This window comes from Tinamus guttatus, unplaced genomic scaffold, assembly GCF_059628265.1.
Source record: "Tinamus guttatus ecotype Peru unplaced genomic scaffold, ASM5962826v1 Tinamus_guttatus_pri_ptg000035l, whole genome shotgun sequence".
Lineage (NCBI taxonomy): Eukaryota > Metazoa > Chordata > Aves > Tinamiformes > Tinamidae > Tinamus > Tinamus guttatus.
Window position 1 is genome coordinate 113,398 of NW_028288569.1, and position 27,568 is coordinate 140,965.

The window sequence follows — 27,568 nt, forward strand, 5'->3', positions numbered from 1 at the left end:
GGCCAGCGACCGCCCCCGCGCATGCCCACAACGGCCCCCGCGGTGCCTGCTGGGAGCTGTAGTCCCGCCGCCGCGCGCGCTCTGCTAGTGGGGCCGGCGGGGGACTCCGTTTCCCGTGAGGCCCCGCGTGGGCCGCGCCGCGCCGGGCCGGGCTGCGCTGCGCTGCGGGCCGGCGGCGGCGCGGCCGGCGCCATGGGCTGGGGGAGTCGCCTGGCGCTGCTGGGCGGGCTGGCCGCCTGGACGCAGCGGCGGCGGGCGGCGGCAGCGGCGGGCGGGGAGCGGGAGCTGGATCTGAAGCTGGTGCAGGTGGTGTTCCGGCACGGGGCGCGCACCCCGCTGCGGCCCGTCCCGGGGGCGCCGCCGGTGAGCGACGGGGCCGCGGGCGGCGGCGGGGGCCCTCGGGGGCGGCGGGGGCGCCGTGCGCTGCGCGGGCTGCCCGCAGCTCGGTTCTGTAAATACGGATGCGTTTGTGTTTATATACACCGTCATCTGCGAGCGCCCGCCTTGTCGGTGCTCACGGAGCGCCGGGGCAGTCCTGGAAACGCCGCGGGGTTTCTCCGCAGCGGGCTGCTAACTTTCGCCTTTCCGGAGGCTGCATCGCCTCAAGGCTGTTTCCGAAGCCTTTTTTCCAGCCCAGATTCCCCGCCGGAGCGGGGATGCTTTGGGTCAATCAGGTGGCGCCCGCGGGCGCCTCGGGGAACGCAGCTGCGCTGGGCAGCTGCGGCGGGAGCGCCAGATCGCGTCCAACACACCGAGCAGTGGGACAGCACGAGTGCCCTTCAGCACCGCCGCCGGCTGCTCCCATACTGGAGCAATCTGGAATTAAAGCTCCAGCTTTTTTTCAAAAAGGAAAACACTGCTCTCACACTTGTCATGCAAGTAGAATGCATGTAGAGCATGTGACCTTGTGACAGGATTGAAGTGCAGGGCCTTAACAGTGTGGAAAAGATACAGTGAAAGCTAAAGCCACTTTTGATTACAATGTTTGCAATGGGCTGAGTACCTGCAGGCTGGTTTTGTTGTCCTGATCCGTGAGCTGACAGGATGCAAGCTCTCTTTATGGTGAGATTAGTTGTGCTAACATTGACTTTAGGTTTCTGTTGATTTGTGTTTGGAGCAGAAGAAAGCCTGTTTGGCTGAAGTAGTGGTGCTAGTTAGTAGCGCAAAGAAACCTTCCCGTGTGTAACGAGTGGCAGGAAAGGCCCACGGCTCTCCGGTTGTCGCTGCCGCACAAGCTGTGCAGCAGAGGAGGGTGGTTCTGCCTGACTCCGCGCCGCGTTGCCTCCAAGGCAGCACGTCCTAACAGGCCTCCCCTGACGCTCCTGAAGGTGCTTGTTTTCTGCTGGAACGTTGTTTGTTTGTTTTGAAACAGGTAGAGTGGCACCCCACTCTTCTAGATATCCCTACCCAGACTAAGTTTGATTACACAGTGACTGACCTCAATGGAAACCCCCGACCTCCCTCACCCGATGATGAGCAATACAAAAAGACGGTATTTAAGGTGAGGCTCCCTGTCCTGGTTCTGTCATGTTCCCTCCAAAGATTTGCTTATTCCCGTGTTTCAAATGGGTCTCCTCCCTTCTCTCTGTTCAGGGTGGTGCAATTGCAGGACAGCTGACCACAGTCGGGATGCAGCAGATGTTTGCCCTGGGGCAAAGGTTAAGGAGACGCTACGTGGAAGAAGCCAACTTCCTCTCACCCACGTTTAAGCCTGCGGAGGTCTTGTGAGTGTCTCGGTTCCTCTCTCTGGACCTTTCCTGTTTCCTCCCTTCCCACAAGTGCTGCAGTGCTAGGGCCTTTCCAAGCAGCCGGCCCTGGCTCTCCCACCCAGCTGCCCCCTGTGCTTTGCCTTCTGCCTCAGGCTGCAGAGCCCAGTATGGGAACTGGCCCAAGGCACAAGGCATTCAGTTTCCCAGCAGTGCTGAAAGCCCCTCAGGGACACATCCATCTCGCCTAGGTTTAGCCATTGACAGTGGTGTTAGGTAAACTGCCTTTATGGTAAGTGAAGAGAAATAGGTGTTTCTTGAGCACAGCTTCACTCACTGTAGAGCAAGCAGCCAAAGGTGAGTGAGATGAAGAACATCCTTGCTGCTCACATCAGTAGTGCTGGAAGCGTCTGGCTTTGGATGAGATAAATCACACCTAACAGGTGCCCATTTGTCATCTCCACTTTCTCTGAAGGGAAGCTAAGTGGCAAGTCAGACATAAGTGTCTGTTTTCTTAAGACTTCCGTAGCAAGGGGAGACGAATCCTTCTAAAGCCACAGAGAAGGCAGAACCCTCCATTCCAGTAAGTCCTTACCAGCTGCGGCCCTGGCCACAGCAAGGAGAAGGTGCTGCCTCACAAGCTGCTTCCTCTCTTTCAGTGTCCGTTCCACTAATATTTTCCGGAATCTGGAGTCCACACGGTGCCTGCTAGCTGGACTGTACCAACAACAGAAAGAAGGTTAGGGGAGACTTCCAACCAGTTCCTTTGCTTTCTCAGCCTTCCCTAGATGCGCATATCTCACATCCCAGTTTCCCTTGGCTCCTGGTTGTTGCCTCTTCCTCTGTTCTTGGCTTGTACCCCTCTTCCCCATGACCTGCTGTTCCGTGTGTCCTTTATCAGCTTGTCACTTGCTCCCTCTCTTTATGTAGCATTCTGCTGGCGCCCAGCTTGGATCTGTTGCCATCAGTGCTGCAGTTTCAGATCAACTGAGGAGGTTAGCGTTTACCAGCTTCAGCAAAGAGTTCCAGGTTCACTGTTCACAAGATGCACTGTTGCATCTGGGAAAAAGCTTCTAGCAAAACCCAAGTATCTCATCTGTAGGAGTCCCAGGATCCTTCACAAGTTTGGCACTTGGAGAAACTTTTGGCTGTATCCTGTAGTTGGCAAATATTCATACGTTCTGTAACATGCTGTATGAATAGCTCATCTCAGTTCCCCAGGTATTCAGGTCTAGGAACAAATACCAAAGTGACTTGCCAGAGATTATGACTCCTCCCAGCACAGAAACTGTTTTTCACCACACACAACTAGAAGGAGTTAACATGGCACTTAACAGACAGCCCACTGAAAACAAACATAGACAGAAACAAGCCTGGTGGATTGGGTTGAGGGTGGTAGCTCAGTGGGAATTGCCAGTTGACAGTAGTGAACTTGGGCCAAAGCCACAGATCAGGCTGTTTCATTTAGTGCAACAGAACTTCGGGGGGAATTGCTGTGCACAAGAAAATCAAAATTTGGTCCCAAGAGTGTGGGAGAGATTGAAGTACCTAGAGATGTGCAGTTGCTTCAAGTTGCTTCCTTCTTTCTCATTCCACAGGACCTGTCATCATCGTCACCGATGAAGCAAGCTCTGAAATCCTCTACCCCAATTACCAGAACTGCCAGCGCCTGAAGTGCTTGACCAGGTACTTGCCAGCCCCGTGTGATTGCACTGCTCTCTCACTTCAGTGGTAGCAATTCAAAACAGCACATTTTCTTCACATTTCCCAGTGTCTTGCCCTGCCAGTTACTGTTCTCTGGAAATGCTTAGACAGTTGTTGTGTAAAGTGGTAGGTGAGAGGAGTCAAATACTATGCAGTGGCACGAAAAGAAAGAGAAAAAAAGGTGTGTGTGTATTTGTCTAGGTAGAGAGGGGGGAGAAACGGAATGGGGGGAGGGCATTTGTCTGGTTTGGGTGTTTTTACAACTTTCCTGTCATATTTATACCTTCAAAAAACTGTATTATACTCAGCTTTGATACATCTAAGAGTCCCAACAAAGACTAGTTAGGGAAAATAAGAAATACACTGCATAAAAAGAACACGGTGGTTGGCAGAGTCAAGTATCCAATAAAGAAAACCCAAGTGTAAGCCAGGTTAGGTATGGGGAGTAATGCATGGAAATTAGAGAGCAGTGGCAAGTGCCTCACAGTGTTGTTGCATTATACGCTAGCATAGTTTTGTACAAAATTGTTAAAGAGTTATCAGCAGTCATTTGCAAAAACTTCACCATGGTGAGATGGTGGCTTCTAGAAGCAGCTCAGGAAAGGCCAAATATATTCAGACTCGACTAGTAACGTGAACTTTGCAAAAAGCGAATAAAATTCGTCCCCACACCCACCCCAGCCTACCAACTGTCCAACATTTTGCCGCTGTGTCAAAGTATTTTTTAAGGTGCACTAAAAAGTATTCTCCCAGGTTACAGCTACCCTTCCCAAACATCTTTAATTTAGAAAATAAACTAGAGTGGTTCCTTAAATCAAACCCCCAAATCCCGTTATAAATCCTAAACCATACTACTCCTGCCCACTCCCTAACCAAGCAGGGTCAAAGAAAACAAAAGAAAACCTATGTGCCATATCTGAAGTTCATGGCCAGCAGTGATACTTCCAGCTAAACAGCAGCTAAATGTTATGAAGTGAAGTTTAAAAGTGCATGAAGGGGTCAGATGGCTTCTAACAAAGGGAGTGGTGAACTTGTCACAAGTGGGTCTCTAGGTGCTTCACTTTGCAAACACCATACCAAAGTATTGTTATTTTTTTTCCTTCTTAATCTCCTAACAGGGAGGGGTTGAAGAATGCTCAGCTACAACCAGGTATCTCTGATGACTTGAAAACAATTAAGGAGCAGATGGGTATTGATGGTGATAAGTCCATAGATTTTTTTAATCTCCTGGATAACATTCTCGCTGAGCAGGTGAGCTGAGTCCTGTCTGCTGCGCGGTCGCAGATAGGAATCGTGCATGTGGAGAAGCCACAAAGGCACCAAAACCCACTGATGCCAGTGGGGGGCCCCATACCCTTCCATGCAGTCCTGCAAGCCTATAGGAATAGCATAACCTTCCTAAGGGCAGCCTGCAATGTCAGCGTTGCTCGGGAGTGGCTCAAGACTCATCTCCCACATCTATGTCCTTAACTTAAAATCCAGTGGCTCTTGGAAGTGTAACAAGCAGAGCAGAGGGCAGTTGGGCTGTGTACTTCCTTACAAGTTGCATTCTTCTCTTTTGGCAGTTAGCATCCACAGGCGTCTTCGTCCTGGTTGTAGCACACTGCCCGTGGGCCATATTTCTTGTGCTACTGGAGGGGAGTTGAATATTTGTGCAACTCTTAATAACCCATTTTTGCTGGAGCTAATGGTCATTAGACCTGTTGGCCTGTCTGTAAGTTAAATAGTTGAAGGCCTGTTATGCTCCTTTTACATGTAAATGTAGCCTCAAGAACAAACATACATCCTTTTGGTACATGGAGCAAACCTGTATGTTTAAAAACCCTGCAAGGGGTGCACACTGTGGTACAAATGTTGTGACATGAGGAGCTGCCTCCTGTGGAAGGGCATGCATCTGTCTTCAGGTTGACTACCTGTTGTTACATTGTCTCCTCTTCCTCCAGGTGCACAATTTGCCAAGCTGCCCTGTGCTGAAGAGCTTCTGGGAGACGGTTGAGCGTCGTTCTGTTGACTCAGTGCTTTTCCTCCTGGAGGAGAGTTCAAGGTAGTAACCTGTAGCCTTGCTCCCAGCTGCGGGGGCTGTCGGGGGCCTGCACAGCGGGGATGAGCTACCCAGGTTACTGGGGCAGGTGTGAGAAGTCCTTGTGATGGGCCGTGTTCCCGCACCAGAGGTTCCTGCTGCTTCAGGAACTTTGTGCCTCAGCCAGCTCAGTGCAACATCCTGTGCCTCAGGTCGTAAGCGTGAGCTAGGCATGGGAATCCACCCTGAGCAGGCCAAGGTAAGGGCTTATGTCCCATTTTGCTGTGAGACTTGTGGAGGGAGTGACCTCCTCGCAGAAGCACCACTGAGGCAAGCGGCAAGTTGCGCGGTTGCCTCAGTTGTTTGAGTTAACCCATGTCGCAGTCAGAAGCAGAAGAGACCAGGAGAAGCCTCCAGCCTGAAGCTGAGGTTGCATGAGCAGGGTTGTCCCTGTGGACACACGGCTACAGTGTGAATTCCAACATGAGACAGTTTTTCCCAGGGAGGGCACCTGCACAGCTTGGTGGAGGAGTGTTGATGCTAGTGGAAGAGGTAGCGCCAGGCCCTGCACTCACACAGTACAGCTTGCAGGAGACCCAGCTGCTACTGCATACTTACCTTACCTGCTCTGCAGTACCTGTCGAGGCAGCTGGGCTGCTAGTCTAGCAGCAGTTTTCATCTCAGCTTCACTCACAGCTACTGTAATCACCAGCAATTCTCCCTTGGTGACTTAGGATGATCCCCTTTCCTGTTAAGGCAGTTGTTCTTAGCCTTTTCTTTAACTTACAGGAGAGATGCCAGGTACCGAGAGACTAAACTCCCCCAGTTTAGTCACATTCCAACACTGGAGAAAGCCAGTCAAGCTCATCCTCCATTCCCACTGTGGTGCTCATTAGATAGAGGGCATTTCTTCACACCAGAAACTGTTGAAATATCATCCATTCATTCAGTACTAGGATAAAAACAAATCTTTAAGAATAGCTGCTTTCTTATCCTTGCATTTCCCTTGCCCATGAAAAATAAACAAACCCCCCACCTTCAGTTGCAGTTTTGCAGTCAGCTATGGTTATCTTCCCTAGGGGAAATGCATGCATCCAAAATCACAACTAGGGATACAAAATAGGATACAGAACACCATGGTTCTTCCTTTATGTGGACCACATCTGGTGAGACTGCCTTGTTAACACCTCTCCCTTCCCAGTCAGCAATCACATAAAAATCTCTGTGGTGACTAAGCAATTGTTGAAATAAAAAAGTAACTGTAGGAATCACATTTAATGGTTCTTAGCTGCATTCAGCAGACTGTCAATTTGTAAGAGAAAAGAGGATTCCAAGGTGTTCACCTGAAACTACCTAATTTGAAGTTTTTTCTTTTTTTAAAAAAAAAAAATGCTAGTAGATTTATTTCTACCTCTTTTGTAGAGAAGTCCTTCAGATGAGTGTTGGTCTTCTTTTCTATACCTTACAGAAGAACATTATGGAAGCAACAGATCCCTTAACTCCAGCTGGAAAGGCCAGGTACAGGGCAGATCTCTTCTTCTAATCGTTATAAATTCTGACTTGCTGTCAGCATGAAGAGCTAGTTCAGAAGGATGTTGAACGTGTGGGTAAAGAGAATGAGCGCTTAGCCGAGAGAAAAAGCATGAGGGATACTGACTATCCATGGGGAACAGAGGTACCATTTTGAGGGTTTTTTTCCTTCCCTTTTTTAATCAGGAAGCTCATTCTCTATGCTTCTCATGACCTTACCCTTATTCCTCTGCTGGTGGCCCTGGGCACCTTTGATCACAAGTGGCCGCCTTACGCTGTGGACGTGACCCTGGAACTGTATCAGCACCAGCAGTCTAAAGAGTGGTTTGTGCGCCTGTCCTACCATGGAGAGGTAAGAGAAGAGCCCCCAGGAAGGTCCTCACGCATGTTATAGTCATTGAGTTCTGCCTTGCATTCACACAAAGCTGCCACACAAGACTTGTTCTGAGCGTGCTGTTGTCAGCCAGGTAACGCAGTCAGACGCTGGAGCATGTGCTTGCCAGCCAAGACACTTTTCTCTTGATGTGGCGGTTGACCTACTGTGAGTTTCAGGCAAGAAGTCTTTCAACGTCTGCCTCTGTGTTTGCCTTGACTAGCGTAGTTCCCTGCTGCAGAATGCATCATTAACAACAATAAAAAAGGCTAGCTGCAGGAAATGTGATTTTTGTCTCTTTGCCTTTGCAGGAACAGGTGGTGAAAGGATGTAGAGCTGGTCTCTGTCCACTCGAAGAATTTCTACAAGTTCTTTCACAATACGCTGTCAGTCCGGAGGAGTACAATAACCTGTGCTCCCAAATGGAGCACAGTCAGCAAAGTGACTCATAAATAGTTATCTTAAATTAAACTTATTGTCACAACCTTTGAGTATCTTTTTTTCCTTCTTTCTTTCCTTCTTTCCTTCTTTCTTTCCTTCTTTTAATTCTTCCCAGCCTTCCCCATTCCAAGCTATTTTAGATGAGGAGACAGGTTGCTACCAGACACAGAGTAGCACAGTGTCTCTCTTCACTGTCAGCAGCGGGATAAAAGAAGCTGCTAACAGAATGGCTGGAGTGCACTTCTGGGGTAGCCATACAAAGGAATGGAGAGGCTGGAAGCAGTAAAAGAGAGGAGAGGCCTGTTTGAGTTGCCCTGCTGATTCAGGGTACGAGAGCAAACTCCCATGCTGGGAAGGTGAGATGAAGTCTGTGCTGCCAGACCTAAGGCCTTTGACATCACCACTGCTTTTATACCTGGAGAGCTGCAGAAACCACTGTCCCTTTCCCTTTCTTCATGTTCTAGAGTTGCTCTAGGGAGAGATTATCGTCCCAGATTGCTGGCATTTAGCTACTCCATCTGTTTGAGGGCACTTTTGTGCACACAAAACCTCTCTGAGGGGACAGACAGACTCCAAATCTCTTCCCTGCACTCCCGCACATAAGGGAGTTCTGCTGTGAACATGCAGAACCACCCCCGTGGGCCAAGCACAGGAACCCATGTTCCTGATGAACTCTGCTTAATGTGCTTTAGACAAGGAAGCCCAGGCAGCCTCTATTGACACTCACTTTGGCAGCACTGCATCTATTCTGTGCTTGCTGATACAGCATTGGGAAGATAACCAGTACAGTCAGCACAAGTACTACTGGTTGTTTTACCTGAGATAGATAATGACACTTTTTCCCCTAAAAGAGTATGAAGGGTGACTATGTACCTAAAATTCCTTAAAAAAAATCAGCAAGTAGAACTTGGGCCTTGTCCTGCTTTCTTTGGCGTTTGAAAAGATTACAGCAGGGGCACCACTTGGTAAAATGATCCTGCAGTTTTGGTTCGGTTATCTGTTCAGACCCAAGGAAAGCTGACTGCAGTCACATTGATATGTCACTGATGGACACACAACTGGAGGTGCTAGACCAGCTTCTCCCTGAGAAGTGTGGGCTGGATTTAGCTCTGCTCTTTTACCAGACTGCTCCCCCTCCAAAATTACATGTTGACATCACATACAGTGAACAGAATAATTTGAATACTAAAGACACTGCTGTATTCAGTAGAGCAAATGGAAGTCAAGAAAGCAAACAAAACATGGTTATTTTCCAACGAGTTCTTTACACAGCCTAAAAACATAACGTCGTTATATAAAAATCAATGCCCTACCATTGCTTAAGAACAGTGTGTTCTGCTCTAATCTCTCCCTCTTAAACATGTTATGGAGTATTTGTAAAAGAGGGATGGAAACATTCAGTATATGATAGTGAATTACCCCTGACAGACATGGACTGCTTAGGAAATGGCACCAAAAACCTTGGTCACATCAGTAGACAAAACAAGACTTCATGTACCTTCTCCTACAACAGGAGCAAGAACATATTCCAGCAAACCGAACAGCAACCATGTGAAAAATGGCAACACAACCAAGATCTACAGATGTCAACATCACAAGCCCTTCCAAGTGCACAGTAGCTTATTAAAGGGCACTACGTTCACACCATTAAAATAATCCAACTGCACCAGGCAGGATAGCACACATTTCGGAAAGGGGAAAGCCTCTAAGAACAGGCCAGCTCCTTCCTGGCAGTGGTCAGGAAGACACCTCCTTGGAGGCGCGGCTGTAAATGACTGTTTCCAAAGGGAGTAGCTGGGACCATGGAAGAGTTTTAAGACCAAAGGAAAGAGCTAGGCGGGAAGTGCCAAACAGCAAATACCATATGGAAGGGCTGAGGCATTTCTGAGAATATGGAAGATATATTTCCAGAAACCAAGAGTTCCTTAAGGAAACAAGGACTCTACACAGGAATAGGTCTGCTCTCCCCAAAAACTGGGAAAAAGGCAAAACTGAGATGACAGGGAAGGGGGGGCTCACCCATCTCAAGGCTGTAAATGCAAGAACTTCTCAAATCAGCTAAGTAATTCAACCCCAGTCTCCCTTATAAACTTGAACTGTAGCTGATAACTCAGATTAGTTTCCGTCCATCGCTGTTTTGATTTGATGCAGTTGACTCAGGCAGGTCAGTTTAACCTCACAGACTTTTTATCTTTCTTTTTTTATCTTTCTTTTCATTATCATATACTGTGTTACATTTAGGGCAAGAGTAGTACAGTATGTGATGAGGAGGGAAGATGTCAACGCGAATTCAAAAATTTATTTTCTCCTCTCTTTTAGAGTTTCCAGTGTCCCAGTTAAAAGCCCATTTCCTTTCTTTCCCCACTCGTGCTCTGGCTCAAGACAAAGGCAATAGCAAGGTTAAAATCTGAGTGTGTAGCAACCTGCCCCAGTGAGGAAGCAGGTCTCCTCGTGAAGCACATTGAGCACAACACCAAAGCTTTGCCAGCTGGAAGCCAAAGGGGATCAAGGGGACACTGAGCTCCTTCTAGTTTGCCAATAGTTCCAACATAGCTCAGCAGTTGGGGCTTGGGGTTTTTTAAGGCCTGAGAAACACCCCAGATGACATGCTTTAATTTTAAACAGAAACAGCAATAACAAAGTGTTACGTACCTACCACAACAACCAGCATTAGCAGAAATAATTGGAAACTATGTGAATTGGCAAAAGACTGAAAGATCTTTCAATAAGAGGTCACCACATCAGGAGAATGACACATCCAGCACAGAAATAAGATAGAAAATATCTTTTTTAGCTTGAGAATTATTACCAAGTCGATACAGTGAGGCATGCTCCACTAAATGCAGACCTATATTGAATAGGGACCATTTCTCCTCAAGAAAGATCAAAATAGGGAACAGTTTTCAGCAAACAGCCTGCCAAGACTGCGTAAGGAAAGCATTCAGACTCACAAGTGCCGAGAGAGAGAGAGAGAGAGAGAAATCACTAATCAAATGTAGCTTTTTCTGCCATTGGAATGAAAAACAGCACAATAGGCAATCAACATACCAAGCACCACAAGATTAAGTCCTGTACACAGAGTATTTGTAACAGCCTGAACATTTCATGACCACAAACATTAAGCTCAAACAGTCTAAGGCGCATTGAAGTTGACGGCTCCCTCCTGTCACCAGGAAGGGGTCGCTTGCCCGTGCCTGCTCCCAGCGGGGACACGCGCGTCGCACCCACAGCACCCCACACCCAAAGAAGGCTCATGCAGACCCCATCTCCACGTACTGGTCTTTTCTCTGGAGTGTCACCCACCGGTACCACCAGGAGCTCCGCACTAAACTAAGACTACTTAGTTGCTTGCCACATTCTTTGGTAGACAGGTACAAAGCTCAAATCAAAATTATTTTGGATTGTGCTTCAAACTGCCAGTATACTTCACAGATGACCAGTTTGCAGCAGCCTACTACTTTAAAACAAGCAGATTTCAAATATTTTAACTTTTGATTTAGGCACCGCGTTACTTCTGCCTTTCAGAAGTTCACCATCTGCTGGGTTTACCTTTTAAGTCTCTCCGCGCTCCGGCTGCGCAGCCATCTGGGATGAGATAATTTGAACGGCAGACTGTTTCCTCCCATGTTACTAGAGAGGAAGAGCAGCCAAGCATGTATGAATAAAGTCTACTTCATTCTTTCAAACAAAGGTGGAGGAGGAGAATTTGAAAGTTAAATTAAAAAAAAAAAGGAGGGGGGGGGAGAAAACTAAAAATGGCAATCCCAGTTTCCATCTTCGACTGCACTATGACTACCAGAGCTGAGTCACAGCTACTATTGATTATAAATAAGCAGGAGAGAACAGAGCCTGACTTACAGATCCCAAGGTAAATTTGCAAGGCTGGCAGCTAGAAAGCTTTTTCATTTGCAAAGTGGAAAGGGGAAAAGAAAATTGGAGCAAAACAAAGCAGCTCTGTCTATACCCACCAAGTTGATTTTCAGACCAGAGCCAGCTGAAGCATTAGAACCTCCTGTCAATTATCCAGGGGGAAATCAGGTAATGGCACTGAGGGTAAGGGGACCTGTGCGGACTCGGGAAAACCCAAGTTTTCTGCATTTTCTATAGGAAAAGATCTTTTTAAGGTATCAAATGGCAAAATTTTACACTAGATGGACATAGAAGAAGCTTTAATTACCTATCATCTTAAACATCTGTCCTCTCACAGTTAGGTAGCTTTGAAACAATGACCCATTTAGGCTATTTTTTCCAGATTAAGCCACAGTCCCCTCTAAAATGCTTTGCTATTCAGAATACCTTAGCAGGTAGAGGAGTCGCTGAGGAAGATCATAAAAAAAATCCAGGTTATTTCTATGTCAGTCAAAAAGTTTATTCAACATTATAAAAATATTCAGGAGTCATACGGCAGAAATGGCAACACTTAAGAAGACTGCACGGTGACAGCTCCTGTGCAAGATCCCAAAAAGGAAGCTATGCAACCATTTAAAGAAGAGGTAACTCCACAGTACGGAAATAGCACTTACTGTGTCATTGTCAGCTCTTTCTAAAATCTTGACAAGCCTCTGCTTCAGGCGCACTACTTGTCTCGTTAGAGGGAAGCACCAAAACATACATCCTACACTTTGTCAAGGGAGTAATTCTCACCCAAAATCATTTTAAATTTGCATGACAGCACAAAGGTGAATTTGGAAACAGTCATCAGAACGTGCTCGGCACTGTGTGCCTGCAAAGGTGCACGGGTTCACTCGGTTTGATTCACTAGCCACTCAACTTTGGTGAACCCGCCATGGACAACAGTTCTTTTCCCACCTGTGAAACAGCAGTCTGTCAGAAAAGTCTAAAAACCCACACGCTCAAGTCACAGAATCTCAGAATGGTTGAGGTTGGCAGGGACCTCTAGAGATCATCTAGTCCAACCCCCCTGCTCCAGCAGGGACACCTAGAGCACGTGGCACAGGGTGGCAGCCAGGCAGGTTTGGAAGATCTCCGGAGAAGGAGACTCCACAGCCTCTCTGGGCAGCCTGTTCCAGGGTTCTGTCACCCTCACAGTAAAGTTCTTCCTCACACGGAGGTAGAACTTCCTGTGTTTCAGCTTGCACCCATTCCCCCTTGTCTTGTCACCGGCCACCACGAAGAAGAGTTTGGCCCCATCGTCTTTACATTCTCCTCTCAGGTACTTATACATATTGATCAGATCTCCTCTCAGTCTTCTCTTCTCCAGGCTAAATAGGCCCAGCTCGCTTAGTCTTTCCTCATAAGATAGATGCTCCAGTCCCTTAATCATCTTTGTTGCTCTAAAAGAACTTTGAAGACATTCATTCTCCACATGAAGTTTCCCACCAGCAGCCAACTTTTCAATGAGTTAACTACTCACTGAAGCAGGTTCAAATTGAGGTAAGGGGACGGCAGAACAGATTGTATTTTCCATAGGGTGCTGGTGCAGAGCACACAAATTGCTACCTGCCTCAGCAGATGGCTCCCTTCCCTAAGGATCTTCTTCCTGGGCATCCTTATCCTCTCCAGGAGTCGTGCTCAACTTGTGGTTGGCCTTTTTGTGTCTGGTCTTCCACTGCTCCTAGACAAAGCCTTGAAACTTGCTTGTTGAAATTCTCTCAAAAGTGAAGTTTGAAAAGACAGACAAGGGATTAGGAAGCAATCAATGAGAAGCACAGCAAAGCAACAATTTACCCAGCAGGGTTGTCTTGAGACAAATCTGCTCACCAACGATTTATCTCTCACCTTTGTTATTTAACCTCATCCAGTCCCCACTATTTCAGCCTCTGAGCAACTGAAGTCAGACACTCTATCCAGTCCAACAGCTCCGAGGGGGACACTCAACCTAAGCGTCTTGCATGGCATTAGAGTCTCCAGTGCTCAGCAGGAGGACGTCACCACTTAGGGAAAGCTCCAAACCACCTACCTGGTAGCGCTGCAAAAACTTACCAGGAGGAAGCAAGAGAGCCAGCGAGTTTTATCTGTTCCTTAACCCTCTCTCAGTCGAGGGAGCAGGACTGTAACCACCATCCTTGAGCTGCTCTGAAATGAGACCTCACTAGAAGGATAAGCAGCCTTTTCTCAGAAGAGGAGAAAAGCGTCTTGCAAGAAGCACTCAATTGCTTACAGACCAGCTCTCTATGGGCTGGCAAGGCTCATCCCACCTCCAGACTGGGTACGACGTGGAAGAGCAAACAGTCACCTGGTCGCCCCTCGCATGTACATGAAACACAGCTGAACTGGGTAAGAAAGACAGTTCATTTTTGTAAGAAACAATATATTTTATTTTTCTGACACCACAGCCCTGGCGAGTGGTTTTGTACCAAATTTAATGGAGGTTACACAGAACGTTTTACGCTGGGGAAGAAAAAAAATAACCACAAAAAAAATCCTGGATAACTTTTAGTGTCTGTTCCACTCCCACATTAATAAAATCACTTGGGGTTTCTAAGAAAAGGAGAACAGGAAACAGTGAGAGAGACTACTGTAGAATGTAACAGTGTCCAAGTCCAGCCCCTTCCTGAAAGTGGGAAGAGTCCCCACGTGAGGAGAGGCTCTCCTAGATTTATGCCCCAAAATAACACAACGTATTGCAGCTGCCATAGGAGGAGACAGAAGGGGGACGGAGAGAGAGAAGCCTATTTAATAAAGAGTGGGAGGGAGAGACAGAAGGTGCTGGATAGCACGCCATAATTTGAAAAATATGTCCTTAACTTATTATTTATTTCTTTTAAAAGATTCCCCTCACTGAACTTAAGTTCCTTTTTGTGCTTTTCATTAATACTCTGCTCTGAGGTCGTAGTTTGGTTTTTCTATACATTGGAGTTGAAGGAAAATAGTCCGAAGTTCTGAAGATGGATTCTCCACCTAAAGTAAACAGCCTAGAATCCCATTCTCCTCTCACCCCAAAGACTAAAGTCTCTGCTAAAATCCCTTTTACAATATAGTACAGTACACAAAAAAAAAAAAAAAAAAAAAAAAAAAGTCAGTCCCGGGAGAAGCCAGTCCGAAGGACGTAAACATACAGAGAATGGTGCAACTTGTGACAAATGGCAATTCTCAAAATACAGCTACAGATTCTCAAAGCAGGTGCCATCACGGGATACCCAAGTCCACAAAAATAATTTTTAAAAAATAAATCTTAAAAAACAAAACAAAACAAAAAAACAACCTGTTAAAATGAATATTCTTTTTTTTCAGGTAATTCCATACATTCGAGATTTCCCAAAGCGTCCTCTGGTCTCTTTTCACCTATTGCATGGCCAAACTGTATTCCTGAAGCTCCCAAAAAAGCCCTCAGGACTCGGAATCTCATCTCGACAAGGATCACAACATCCAGTCTTAACGGTAGCAGCTTAAAACATCATGTTCCCCGGGTTCCCGGGGCCTTGGCTAAAGCCCCCCATGCCAACGTCAGCAGCCATGCCGCGGGGCCTCATCTGCGGGGGGATCATGATGTTCTGTTGGGGCCCCATCATGCCCTGCATGGACATCATCATGCCGGGGGAGCCCACGGGGCCCGGGTGGCTGTAGAGGCCCGCGGGCGCTCGGTCCTTGCCCGGCATCATGCCCACGGCCGCCACAGGGTTGCCCATGAGCGCCGGCTGGCCGGCCATGGCCGGCTGTGCTGGTGACATCATGCGGTGGTGCGGGCCCATCATGCCCTGCTGCAGGAAGGCGGGCGCCCGCATCGCGCCGTGGCCCGGCATGGACGGCGCCGAGCCCAGCGGCAGCTCCGGCGTCCCCACCGGCCCGGGGCCCCCCATGCCGGGCAGCGCCAGTCCCATCCGCGGGGCCTGCTCTCCCATCATCCCCTGCATGTGGGAGAAGCCAGGCCCGGGGCCCTGCGGCTGCTTGCGGCCCGGCACCTCCCCGCGAGGGAAATACTGCAGCGTCTGGCTAGGCTTCTCCGATGGGATAATCCTGGACAGGTCAAACTCGGGGATCCCCGTGGCTCCAGGGCGGATCACCTCCTGCAGCTCCGGATCCGCGAAAACCGAAGGCATGTTGTTGCCAAGAACAGTGAAGGAGTCCGGACCGCCAGGGCCTCCAGTCTTGCAAAGTGCTGGATCTGTCGAACTTTGGGGCAGGTTGGTGGGGCGCCCCAGAGGTCCTTCTCCATGGAAGCCCATTCCCGCCGGGAAGTTGCCTTGTCCTCCACTGGGCCCGTTGTGTGGAAATGGCACCTGCTGTGGAGGGGACTGTACGGGAGGGAACCCCTGTGGGAAGCCCAGGCGTCCTTGAGGTACCATTGGAGACTCTTGGGAACCGTGCCCCATCATCGGGTTGTGTGACATCAGGCCAGGTCCCACGGGGACCCCGTGAGGAGGTATGTTGGGTCCCATAGCATTTGGAGAGGGCATCTGGTTGTTATGGGAAAGAGGTTGGGTCATTCCCATTGGGCTAAGGGTTGGCATTGGACCCACTGGGTTTGGACCTGAAATTCGAGGATTCTGAGAATTAATGCCCATTCCTAGCGGAAAAAAAATAATAAAAAAAGGAGTCAGATTTAGATAACAGCCCATAAAAACAACAAAGATACCAAAGAGCTTTCTGCAATACTCCCAAACCCACAAAACAATCGCACTTGTAGAGAGGTGTCAGTCGTGACTCTGGAGATTACCATGTTAACCAGCAAATGGATGCTGCCTACGCAGCAGCCACGTTAAGCTTGTCACTGCCCCATCAAAAAGCAGCCAAAGGCTGCTCTGGAAGCAGGCTCTCAGTGCAAGCCCTGCTTTGAGTACTTCCCTGGCAGCCTAGGCAAGGCAGTCAGCAGCAAACACAGCAGCAGCACATTATCAACGTATGGACTCTTGTCCACCGGGAGGTGACTGAATCTCCTTTCAAAACTTATGGAATGCATGAATCAGGAAACCCTCATGAGACTAGGACACGATCACTGAGGTTAATGAGCTATCACCACGAGCTTATTCAATTAACAAGCTTCTCCAGGTCTATTCAGCAACTCTGATCACTACTTTGCGCAACAGGGAGTGAACCCTACAAGTAAGCTCATCAAGAATTCCTACCAATTGCCACTGTAATGAAACATCCAGTCATCCTTGCTTTCAATTATGTTAACTGAACTGGCACACAGGGACAACCACACTTTTTTTATTATTATTAAATATGCATGTGCTCATGAACAGTAAGCAATCAGCAAGGATTTCTCATATAAACATGTTCACCCATAAACAACCTGAGAAGACAGTATTTGTTTGTTTGTTTATGCTTTTCATCTGATGCAACTTCCATAAAAATCACTCTCACTGCATTGTCTGATAACTTGGACCTACGCTTCCTCGAGTTTCTCACCTGGTACACTGTTCATAGGTGGCAAGTTTGGGGATCGTGCTGGAGGGGAGTCATCATCTGAACTGGCCACAGTTTTGATGGCATCATGATAGAGCGGAGTAGAGCTGGGCATGGCAAATTTGGACATCCTGGACATCATTATGGAGAGAGGATTCTGAGAAAGGGTCGGCTCTGGAGGCATTGTGTAAGGACTGCTAGAGGGAAGATTTCCAGGGAGAGTCGCAGGAGCAGACTGGCTGACTGTGGAAGGAGGTGGACCACCTTAAGATTAAAAATAATAATAATAATAAATATATATTTTTTCACATCTTGAAGTTTCTTTCTCAATCACACCCTTTTCTCCTACAAGTTTCCATAACCCCTTTTATTACAAGAGATAATCTACCTACTGCAGTCAATGCCTGTGAAAGGTAAACCAGAAAAATAAGCTTGTTCCTCTAGATGGTTAATGTATGTTACACCCTGGAATCTGTACTTCTACTGGAACTATCTGGAGCCTGTACAAACCCACAGTCTGACAACTGTACTATTAAATCCTCCTATTCAACTTTCATGGACTGGAGACAGACTTATTCATGAGATCTAGGTATAAAAAAATCCAAATGTAGGTCAATCAATTTTTCTTGCACCCAGCAAACGTAAACTTTAACTCCTTTCCCTTTTTCTTTCAAGAAGAACCAAACAAGCACAGAAGACACTGGCTGTACATGAAAAGCCGTAGAGTCTTATGCTGAGACACATGGGCAGATTTCTGACAAGCTGTACCAGCAGCCACAAATAAAGTCCCTTGTTTTAATTTCATTTCAGCTCTTACACTCACATATCTATTGTTCATTCTCGTTAAGCACTCTCTGTACCTATTAATATAATTATTTGCCCTCCCAAAACTAGAAGTAACTTAACCATACTTCCAATCTCTTTTATTCTTCAGCAATAAATTTCATCCTTCTTGAACCACACCCGAAGGAAAGGTGCTAAACCAAAGTTGTACTGACACTCAAAATCCATTGCACTACATTCCCACCCCACAAAAATGGAGAAGACAAAATCCCTCAGCCCCCAAACACTGCTGCTTTGGAAGAGCTTTGGAAAGCAAGGTTTAAGCATGGTCTTAGGCACAGATTAAAGCATTCGGTTCAGACTTTTAGCAGTCTGGGCTCATACTGAGCACAAATACAGCCTAGGCAGTCAAGCACACTGTGACAGGACGCCTGCAATCCTGCTAAGTGATACAAGGGGTTACCTCCCCTCCACGGCCTCTGTGTCAGGGCGGCTGGTCCTGCCGCAACCCCTCTGCAGGCTGTTATTCTCGGCAGCACTAGAGGGCAACGTGGGCAAACCTCTTCCCCGGCCTCTGGCCAAGTTCCCCAGCAGCTTTTCCCACGTAGGGAGCTGCTGCAGTCGCAGCTTTGTCCCTTACAAGCCCCGGGAGTATTTGGGAGACCCACGCTGCCCAAAGGCCAAGCAGCTCAGGGGGCCTCAAATGCAGCAGCCCACATTCTCAGGCACAGCCTTCACGCCAAGGTCCCAGGACACAACCCAGCCCCAAAGCGCTTCCGTGACACGAGCAGAAACCTCTCCACAACGCTGCAGTCGTCAGGAGCTAGGGGCAGAACAGCCATTTGGAAGAATCACTCTGAGGACTACTTTCTGTCCCCTTTTGCTACCTTTTTTGCCACCTGTCGACCATCCCCTTCCTCTTCACACCCTCCAGACCACCCTCACCTGGATGCTAGGGAGGTATCACAGCACACAAGCACAAAACAAGGAAGAAAACCACTTAGGCCCTGCCAGCGTTTGGGCCAAGCTCGGAGCCCCAGCTCAGCCTGCCTCAGGGAGCGGACCGAGAAGGGCCGTGCGGCTCTGCTGCTCCATCTGCCTCCGACCTCCTGACCCTCCTGCATGCTCCGCAGCGCCCGCTGCAAACCAAAGACCCAAACGGTAAATGAGGAGGCACTGACCTGACTCCACATTCCCCAGCATGGCTGGAGAAGACATGGTGAGAGACGCCTTGTGGTTCGGGGGAATCCCAGGGCTCTGCAAAGGAGGCTTTGGAGACGAAGTCCAGCCAGGAGAAGGTGCAGGGAGAGACGGAGACTTGAGGTGGACAGGAGAAGCAGCAGCAGACCCCAAAACCGGGGGGGATTTAATGGAGGCAGCGGCAGCTGCAGCAGTGGGGCCTGCAAGCATTCCTGCCAGCTGCGAGGGCGTCTGGGGAGACTTGAGGTTCCCCGAGGGAGACCCCATCATGGGAGACTGCACCTGGCGCATCGTGGGAGACTTCAGGGGGTTGATTCCTGGAGAGTGCACCTGGCCGGCGGCGGCGATGTCCAGGGGCTTGCGGCCCAGGCCGCGCTGCGCAGGGGGAGCAGTGTTGAGGCTGTTGGGGTTACTGGGGGCGTTGAGAGGTAGTGGCGGCATGTGGCTGAGCCGGTTGTTAGTCCTTTGGTCAGGCCCGATCTGTTCTCTGAGATTTCGGAGACCGACTCCTGGGCCCTGAGACATGGGGAGGAAGGGCCTGGGACCCATGCCGTACTCCTGCTGGGGGTGCTCCCCGAACGGCAGCGGCACCATTTTCTGCTGAGAGGAGAGCATCTCCGACACACCGGGGCGCAGCTTCATCATCTCTTCCGGCCCCACTCCCGCCTCCCTCAGCTTCTGAGGCACCAGGGGTGGGTTGGAGCCCATGCTGACGTTCATACCCATGTCCCCCTTCATGCTGCCAGGGCCCATCCCGAACTCCAGCTCCCTACCAGAGCCCATTTGCGGGGGTATTCCTTTTGGGAAGTCTCCCCTGGAAGGACTCATCGGCCCTTCCACCGGCATGCGAGGGAAAATGGGGTTGTTCCCAGGGTCCATGTGTCTCTGGGAGGGAATCATTCTGTTCATCTCCATGCCAGGCCTGATGCCTTCCATGTTCAGGCCAGGAGGGAGGCCCATCTGCTTCTCAGCCAGCTGCTGCTGATAGATCTCTTCGGGCAGGCCCTGCGGATTGGGGAATCGCTCCCCTCGGCCAGGGCCGCTGAAGACGCCCTGTCCAGGAGGGAAGTTTCGGCCATCTGGGATTTTTGGCACATCATCTGGCCAAGTAACTCCAGAAAGCCCAGGTCTGGAGGCAGGATTTGGGACACTGGGGCCCTCCATGTCAGGGTTCATCATTCCTGCGAAACCAGGCAGGCGCATCTGGCTCCCAGGCATGTTGGGGTGAGGGGCCATGCCCCTGGGGGGCAGAGAGTGCGACATGTTCATGCCTTCAGGGAAGGGCTCTGGACCCCCAGGGCCCCAGCCCTCCCCAGGGGTCATCTGGTAGGGAGGTGGAGGCCCTCGGACCACCCCACGAGGCCCGTGTTGATGGACCATCATGTCCTGCAGGGAACACTGCTGCACAACCACCTGCTCTTGCTTTCTCCTCTTCTCCTCATAGAACTCCTGCTGCAGCTTGAGCCAGGCCACCTGCTCAGGAGTCATGTGGTCGAGATGGTCTGGGCCTATGGGTCCCGACTGCGAGTTCATGGGCGGCGGCCCCATTTCATCTGGGGAAAAGGGCATGTCCCTGTGCCCTTGAGGGCCAAAAGGAGCCCCTCCATCTGTCCGAGACCCTGACCCTTTGCCTAAACTTTGGGATTGAGCCATCATGGCCTGTATCGGCCCTTCGGGTTTCTTTTGGGGACCATCCAGCACCCCAGGATTCGGCGGTGGCCCCCCACTCTGCCCTCCTGCAAACTCCTTCTCGTCGGGGAAGAGCATGCGCTGTATGTCTCTCAGTGTCTGCAATGAGCGCTCTCGATGTTCCAGCTGCTCCTGCGACAGTCCGTCCGGATTCTCGCCCAAGCTGGACGGGTCCCCACCAGACACCTGCTGGGGGGGACCTTTGGGCTCCGCAGCAGAGCTATTGCTACCTTGGGAGACCGGGCTAACCGCTCGATTATTGGGAGTCGAACTCTGCCCGAATCCTTCTGTCTGCAAGGGGGTGGAGTTGGCAGGGCTGCCCACAGACATCACTTTGCTCTCCACGCTGGGACTGTCCTGATCTATGGGGCACGGGGGGCCGCTGGATTTGGATACGGGTGCTGACACGGGTGGAGTGGGCTGCATTTTGGCGTTCTGGGCAGGGTTCTGGTCCGGGGCGCCAGGAGGCTGTGGCTGTGGCAGGGGCTTGGGTTCAGTCCGGAGCGCTGCGATCTGGGGGTTCTGAAAGACAAAGGTAGCGCTGTGGTCACGCGCTCTCCCCACCGCCGCGTCGCGCAGCAGAGGTGCGAACGGAACGACCCGCGTCAACCCCGCGAGCCCGCGCGCCTTGCGAGGAAGGGGACTCTGCACACAGCAGTTACAGAGCAGCGTCCTGGATGTGGAGAAACATCTGCTTTGCTCAAGCAAAAGCAGCTACCTCTGCCACTGGGCTAACTCTGCACGAGCAGTAAGACAGAAATATACTGCCCAAATACTGCAGGACTCGGCTCTCCTTTGGTTGATCCAAGCCATTTATTCACAGAAGGCTAGGACAACAACTGGCTCTCTCTTTTCCATCCTAAAATTTATTTCAGAGCATAAGTAATCATCCCTCTCTCTGAAACACAAGCACACACAAGCATATCTCCCACGTCCCTTCCCACCCACATGCAGGTAATCCCTACCAAGGGTACAGTGTTTCGTTCTGCCTTGCTGTTTGAGATGTTCTGGATATGAAAGGACACAATGGTTTCCACCTGTCCCTTCAGCACAGCTTCTGCAGCCCTGCAAAGACAGACAGACAGATGCACATACCCAGTTGAAGCTAAGAATGATTTTTCCCTAACCACCCTCCCCTTCTGTCCTTCAGCGGGCAGAAGGGAGAAAGACAGAGCCATGCGCATTTGACTCCAGATGAGAAGCAAAAGGAATGCTTACATCTGCAAGCCCATCAGAATGTAGGCCCACATTTAAGCCATCCCTGCCTCCATTCACTACATGGATTGTGAAACAGTATCTATCAGTATTTGCCAAAAACAAGGCTCAGATGAAGAAATAATCACTTCTCAGAGGGCAAGAAGCAGCGGTGTTCCTCCAAGAGCTTTCATCCTCCCCCAAATACTTAATAAAGATTTTTCGCTACAGAAACAGGCTTGATGGAGAAAACACACTACCGAGTCTCATAAAAAGGGAGCACAAACACAAGCCCCGCTCCCTGAGGACATTCAAGCATCCACCTACTTACTTGTTGGCCATCTCAGTAGAAAAGACGTAAACTACTTTGGATGGAGTTTTCTGCCCACTGGCTGGCTCCAAAGCAGCAGTCAGGCCATGGGAAGGTGTGGAAGACCTTGGGGCTGAAGCATTTGAAGGAGTCATGGAGTGCGGTGTGTGCTGAGAATCCTGGGACTTCACGTGATCGGCAGAATTGCAGTCTGGAGTGGTAAGGGAAGGGGGAAAGAGGGAAATTACTAACTTGGGAGTTCCTTAGAGACCCAAACTTTGGCTCACATTTGGAAAACGCTCACAACTTTTTTCTTCCAACCACAGCTAAAGAATGTCTTCTCTTACACCATGTCTCTAATGCCATGTTATCCTAAAGCCATTGCTGGGATAAGGTTTATCTTGTCCCATACCAACACAAAAGGCAGTTCCCAGAGCTGACCCCTTTACATTCCCCTAATGGGCATAAGCAATAGCATGAAAAGTACACATTAAAATGAAGAAATCTAAAAATGTCTCTATTCAAGGAAAACATTGTGCAAAACCTTAGTTTTTTTCCTCTTTGGCAACCTTCGCCAGAAGACCTACCACGCAGACGGACAACAAAGCGCTGCAGGTGAGTGATGGAGGACTGCCCATCTAGTCTGTTTTCACACAGCCTCGCTGGGACAGTGCTGGAGTGAGATACAGCACCCACACATCGCAGCTCTCTGGCTTGCGTGATCAGTCAGAGAGCTCTGAGGTATCTATCTCTCTGTTTATCTATCTGTTTTGTTCAAACAGGCTTGAACACTGTTCCCAACCCCAGTTCAACCAAAGTAGTTCCTGGAAGGCTGAAGGCCAGAAGGAAACCAACAGGTTGCATTTGTACTTTCCAACCCTCTGGGGGCGTTTTGGAATTACCAGGGAACCTTCCTGCTGTAGTTAGGGCTGCGATTCAATCGAATATGAACAGGACCGGACACATTTACTGATGCAGCTATGAAACCTCCCCTCTTCACTTGCTCTCAGGACCTTTAGACTCCATTGGCTGGCACTGGCAGAACCCCAGGCACATAAGTGTTTGGCTAACAGTGGCAGAGCAATTCTTCATTTCACAAAACACTCCTGCCAGTTCTCTGCATTCGCACGCGTTTCCTTCAAGCTGACATACCTTTGATTTCGGGGTCATCATTAGGAGTCCCAGCATCCCTCTGCTCAAAGGAATCTGCCGAAATGCTCCTCTCTCTCTTTCCCTTCCCCTTGGCACCATTTCCAGCCCCATTCTTCAGCCCCATACTCCCACCTGGGCCAGGGAGTACTTTGGGAGGGTGACCTCCACTTTTGGGGTCACAGGGAGAGGGCTGGGATTGGCTGGTGGAGCCCCCCTGTTTGCCCTGGTTGGAAAACTTGGAATCCAGCTGGGGGTTGCCAGACGGGGACATCACTGTAGGGGGACGGACCATCACCTCCTGCTTTGATTTGGGGCTACTGGGGGCAAGAGAAAGAGAGGGAGGAAAAAGAAAAAGAAAAAAGAAAAATCAGACTGTAGAATCATTCAACCCTGTGGGAACAGATTAGAAACCTCCACAGCCACCCATGCAAGCTAAGGCAATTGCTGACAAATAAAAATGCCTGCAAGCTTAGAGTCATCCAGGTGCTTTTTTGAACATGCCCTGAAAGGGTTATTATCCAAGATGGGATCTCATCGCTCAAGGAGGCACTAGGGCAAGCTAGAGACCTGCCAGAGCCCAGGAGCTGCTGTCACATGAGGACCCACCTCTGGGGCTTCTGTCAATAAAGACAACGGTTTCTATGTGCACAGAGAAGCGCCTCGCACCAAGACCAGCTCCGAGCAAACAAACAAGGCCCAGTAAAGTTCACCTCGCCACTCTCCCAGGCCCAAACCACACAGCGCAGCCCTGCTCCGAGCAGACCCCCTCCCCACCTTCCCTCTCCCCCTGCTCCTCCCCAGCCAGTTCTACAGGGAGCACAAGGAAAACCCAGCATTGCTGCAGCATTCATCATGCGCCGGGGCGAGCTGCCAGGGAAACACAAACCTCTGACCGTGAAAACAATTAAACCAGCTACAACCTGCCTCTGAACAAGGAGAGAGCGGGATGCCATCTCCCTGCACACTCCTGCAAAATGGGGCAGACGAGGCTTCGTTTATTTGTCGAAGGAAATTCAGCGTATTTTCCTTCCTTCCCCCATTCAGCCAATTGCATCCTAAAACTACTCTGTTCCTCTGTTTTTGTTTTTCTACACACTGGTTAGCCACGCTTTCCTCTCGCCCGGCAGTCCCTCCACTGCTACAGGGCTCCTCCGTACATCCCGCCACTCCCAGGGACGGCGCTTGCCAGCATCAGGGAGACTCGCACATGCCACTCGCTCCTTTGGCCAGGCATTGGACTCGGAAGCGCTCCCTCTGAGTTGTCCTTAAGCTTCAGGTGCCTGGGAGCAAATAATCAACCCTGGGAACGCTGTCAATCACAGCGCTGCAAGTCCCTGGGCGCCGCTTTGCTTCCATGTTTTTCCCCTTCCAAATTAGCGGAGGAGCGATGCTGACCTGCTGCACTGGCAGGTGAATGACAGAGAGGACCTCAGTGCACAGCTGAGCAGTCCTCCAGGCTGTTCAAGCACATAATACGAGGGAAGCATTTTGTGTGAAAGTACTGGCAGAGAGACCTTCTGCTGCCCAACTGCCCCTTGGGGAAACAGATAATTAGAAGGGGAAAAAAAACAGACAGAAACAGCATGTTCACTGTCCTGCAACCTATTTAAACCGTGAGAGAAGGCAGGGGGCAGGAGGACCTGCCGCGCAGGCGCAGCCCTGAGCCCCGCAGCGGAGCGGCTCCTCGGGAGCGAGCGGCCGGCACCCGCATCGGGCGCAGCCGAGCAGGAGGCCGAGCACGTCCCGCGCAGCAGCCCCAGCCTCGCGCCGCAGCGCTGCGGAGGCACCGCGCACCGGGGCCCTTTCCTCACCTCTGCGTGTTGCCTGATGGGGAGTTCCTCACTTTGGGGTTACTGGAATGCATTGACAGGAATCCTGAGCTCCCCGTCTCGCGCGCGCACAGATGGGCTCTCGTCAAGTTCCCCGTGGGAGCGCGCTGCCGCAGGCAGCTCCGGAGCACCTTCTGCCGCCCGCTGCTCTCAGCACCGTTGGCCTGCTCGCCTTTTTCCTCCTCGCTCCTCTCTGGGTTTGCACAGGGCGCTCCCCTCCTGCAGCTCCAGCATTCTCCAGATGTGAGCCTCCTGCTGCCCAGGGGAAGTCTCGCATCTCCAGAGCACGCTGCGGAAACCAGCCCGCGAGAAGAGAACAGAAAACAGGTGAGCAACTTGCCGAGCACATCCGCCTGCTGCGGAGCAGTAAACGGCAATTCCTGCCCCGTTACCCGTCTGGCTGCCACCCTGTGCCATGTGCTCTAGGCGTCCCTGTTTGAGCAGGCGGTTGGACTAGGTGATCTCCAGAGGGCCCTTCCAACCTCAACCACCCTGGGATTCTGGGATTCCTACACAGGAGAAGAGCTTTCAGATGGCTGGAACACAGCTGAGCGCTTCAGGCCAGATGGAGCCCTGGCTGGACATCCCGTTTACAGGCAGCGAGGCCAGGTTCCCTTCATCCAAAGCAAATCATTCCTGAGTCAACAAAGCAGGGACACTTCTCGCATCTAGACACTGTGATTCTGTATCTGCGCGCAGCGGGAAAACGCCTCACAGAAAGCCAGCAGGAAACCAACGCTATAAACCCCCAACATGACTTAGCTATCCCGAATTCCCCTGTGAACGGCCATAATCCGATGTTTCTTAGGAACATAAACTCTGTTCAAATCCCTTCTGTCCCCTCGGTCCAATATAACCAGACATATGTTCAATGATGTGCGCTAAGGGTTGCCCAAAGGGAGCCAAAAAAAGCCTTCCTAGCCACCTGTAAGCAGCTGCCTGGGCAGCAATTACTCTGCAAATATCAGAGAGAGGCTACAGCCATCCCTCCTATTAGAAAGGGCAACACATCATTAGAGAGCTGCCCACCTAAATTAGCTCAGCAGCACCGTACAAACTATTAGCTAATACAAAAGTGCAGACTTTTTTAAAAAGAACAAAATAACATTTTTGGAGCTTCATTCTAAGAAACAACATGCTTGCAATAAGGAATGTAAAACCGTTTCTGGAGGAGGAAAATATTGAACATTACTGTTTATGTCCTCTGGGCTAAATTATTTTGGAACAAATTTCTGTCTTGTTTATATTTCAACAGAATCTATTCTGTTCATCTCACCTACTCAGATGCAAATCCACTTCATTTAGAATCTAACCAAGATTTATTGTTAATGTATTAAGCATTGCTAGTTAAACATTATTCAAATGTAAATATTCCTGGTATTCCTTCTCAGCAGTGAAGAAGCAGTTTCTTCCTGTGTGTATCAATGAAACAAAATACATCTCCACAGACGGGAAGTGTCCTGAATTTTAAGAAAACATTGTTTGAACTGCATTTAGAAAGCAAAAATTGCATTGCTCATGCGCCGGTACCAGAGGAATAAGAAACACTAGCCACTACACGACCACCTCCAGCCAAGCAGTTATCAGTAAGTCGTTGCATTGGGCTCTGAGGTTCTCCATGTTCCCTGGGCTATCATCCTCCTTGAGTGGCCCTGTATCACCGTACTTTGGTGTGACAGAGCTCCACGGTGCTGTTCTTCCCCGAAGCTCTGCATCCCCAAAAGCTGCTGCCTCCACTACCTGCCTCCTTTAGGATCCACAGGAATCACTCGGCTCCCTCCTCGCGCCTCCGCTGAGCTGCACTAGCCTGCTAACGCGGGGGGCATTTCTGCAGGAAAGGCCTCGTTTGTTCTGCCTCCTGTTAGGCACAATCAGATGAACTCCAATTTGAGCCACGCACTCCACAGGATCCACGTGTCTCTCTGGGCCTATAAGCTGGTTATCTCATTGATTCTGAAGACAATTTTGAGTTATTCTATTACTATTGTCGTTTCCATCACGCTGTAGTTGGACCTAGCGCCATACAGGCATATTATAGAGAAAAAAAAGGCAGGGGTGGTGGTGGGGAATATCTTCACATGTATCTAAACCCAGACAACTTTCCACTAAAGGTGGAGGTGTGACTGAAAATACAGTGAATTTCTGGTAAAAAAAAAAAAAGAGAGAGAAAAGAAAAAAAAAAAGGAACAATAGCATTATAATGAGTAGGGTTCAAGGCTGAAAGCAGGACATGGATGCCTGTGTGGTGGACTTCAGTATTCTAGTTGTTTCATCCTCTACATTTCCACTTTTGATATTTATGCATTATGATGTTATCTTTTATTATAA

The 27,568-nt window shown here is 49.7% G+C and overlaps 3 protein-coding genes across 4 annotated transcripts in view; 1 reads left to right on the plus strand and 2 right to left on the minus strand.

Moving 5' to 3' along the window:
• Positions 1-192: 192 nt before the first annotated feature.
• Positions 193-7,821, plus strand: ACP6 (acid phosphatase 6, lysophosphatidic). Its single transcript, XM_088533138.1, has 10 exons — positions 193-363; positions 1,373-1,501; positions 1,594-1,724; positions 2,366-2,445; positions 3,305-3,392; positions 4,529-4,661; positions 5,354-5,454; positions 6,853-6,948; positions 7,147-7,312; positions 7,645-7,821. Exons 1-10 carry the CDS (start codon positions 193-195, stop codon positions 7,783-7,785), a joined length of 1,236 nt encoding a protein of 411 aa, XP_088389264.1. The 3' UTR covers positions 7,786-7,821.
• Positions 7,822-14,028: 6,207 nt separating this feature from the next.
• On the minus strand, positions 14,029-25,275 carry BCL9 (BCL9 transcription coactivator). Its single transcript, XM_010217292.2, has 7 exons — positions 25,223-25,275; positions 23,412-23,728; positions 22,281-22,470; positions 21,721-21,820; positions 19,048-21,277; positions 17,087-17,347; positions 14,029-16,241 (listed from the first exon to the last, which is right to left on the minus strand). Exons 1-7 carry the CDS (start codon positions 25,273-25,275, stop codon positions 15,124-15,126), a joined length of 4,269 nt encoding a protein of 1,422 aa, XP_010215594.2. The 3' UTR covers positions 14,029-15,123.
• A 50-nt stretch (positions 25,276-25,325) lies between these two features.
• LOC148595987 (uncharacterized) overlaps positions 25,326-27,568 on the minus strand; it is a 44,365-nt gene continuing 42,122 nt past the window's right edge. For both annotated transcript variants that reach the window (XM_088533152.1, XM_088533146.1), the window contains one exon: positions 25,326-25,529. In XM_088533152.1, coding sequence (XP_088389278.1) covers positions 25,326-25,517 — 192 coding nt within the window. In that variant the 5' untranslated portion in view covers positions 25,518-25,529. The remainder of the gene's footprint in view (positions 25,530-27,568) is intronic.

Bases quoted from the DNA above. Each gene is read 5' to 3' on its own strand.
- ACP6 (XM_088533138.1), top strand. From the start codon at position 193: ATGGGCTGGGGGAGTCGCCTGGCGCTGCTGGGCGGGCTGGCCGCCTGG. The intron at 364-1,372 runs GTGAGCGACGGG...GTTTTGAAACAG, and splicing joins CCGTCCCGGGGGCGCCGCCG to GTAGAGTGGCACCCCACTCT. The intron at 3,393-4,528 runs GTACTTGCCAGC...ATCTCCTAACAG, and splicing joins CGCCTGAAGTGCTTGACCAG to GGAGGGGTTGAAGAATGCTC.
- BCL9 (XM_010217292.2), bottom strand. From the start codon at position 25,275: ATGCATTCCAGTAACCCCAAAGTGAGGAACTCCCCATCAGGCAACACG. The intron at 21,821-22,280 runs GTAAGTAGGTGG...CTGTCTTTGCAG, and splicing joins TCTACTGAGATGGCCAACAA to GGCTGCAGAAGCTGTGCTGA. The intron at 16,242-17,086 runs GTGAGAAACTCG...TTTTTCCGCTAG, and splicing joins ACCTATGAACAGTGTACCAG to GAATGGGCATTAATTCTCAG.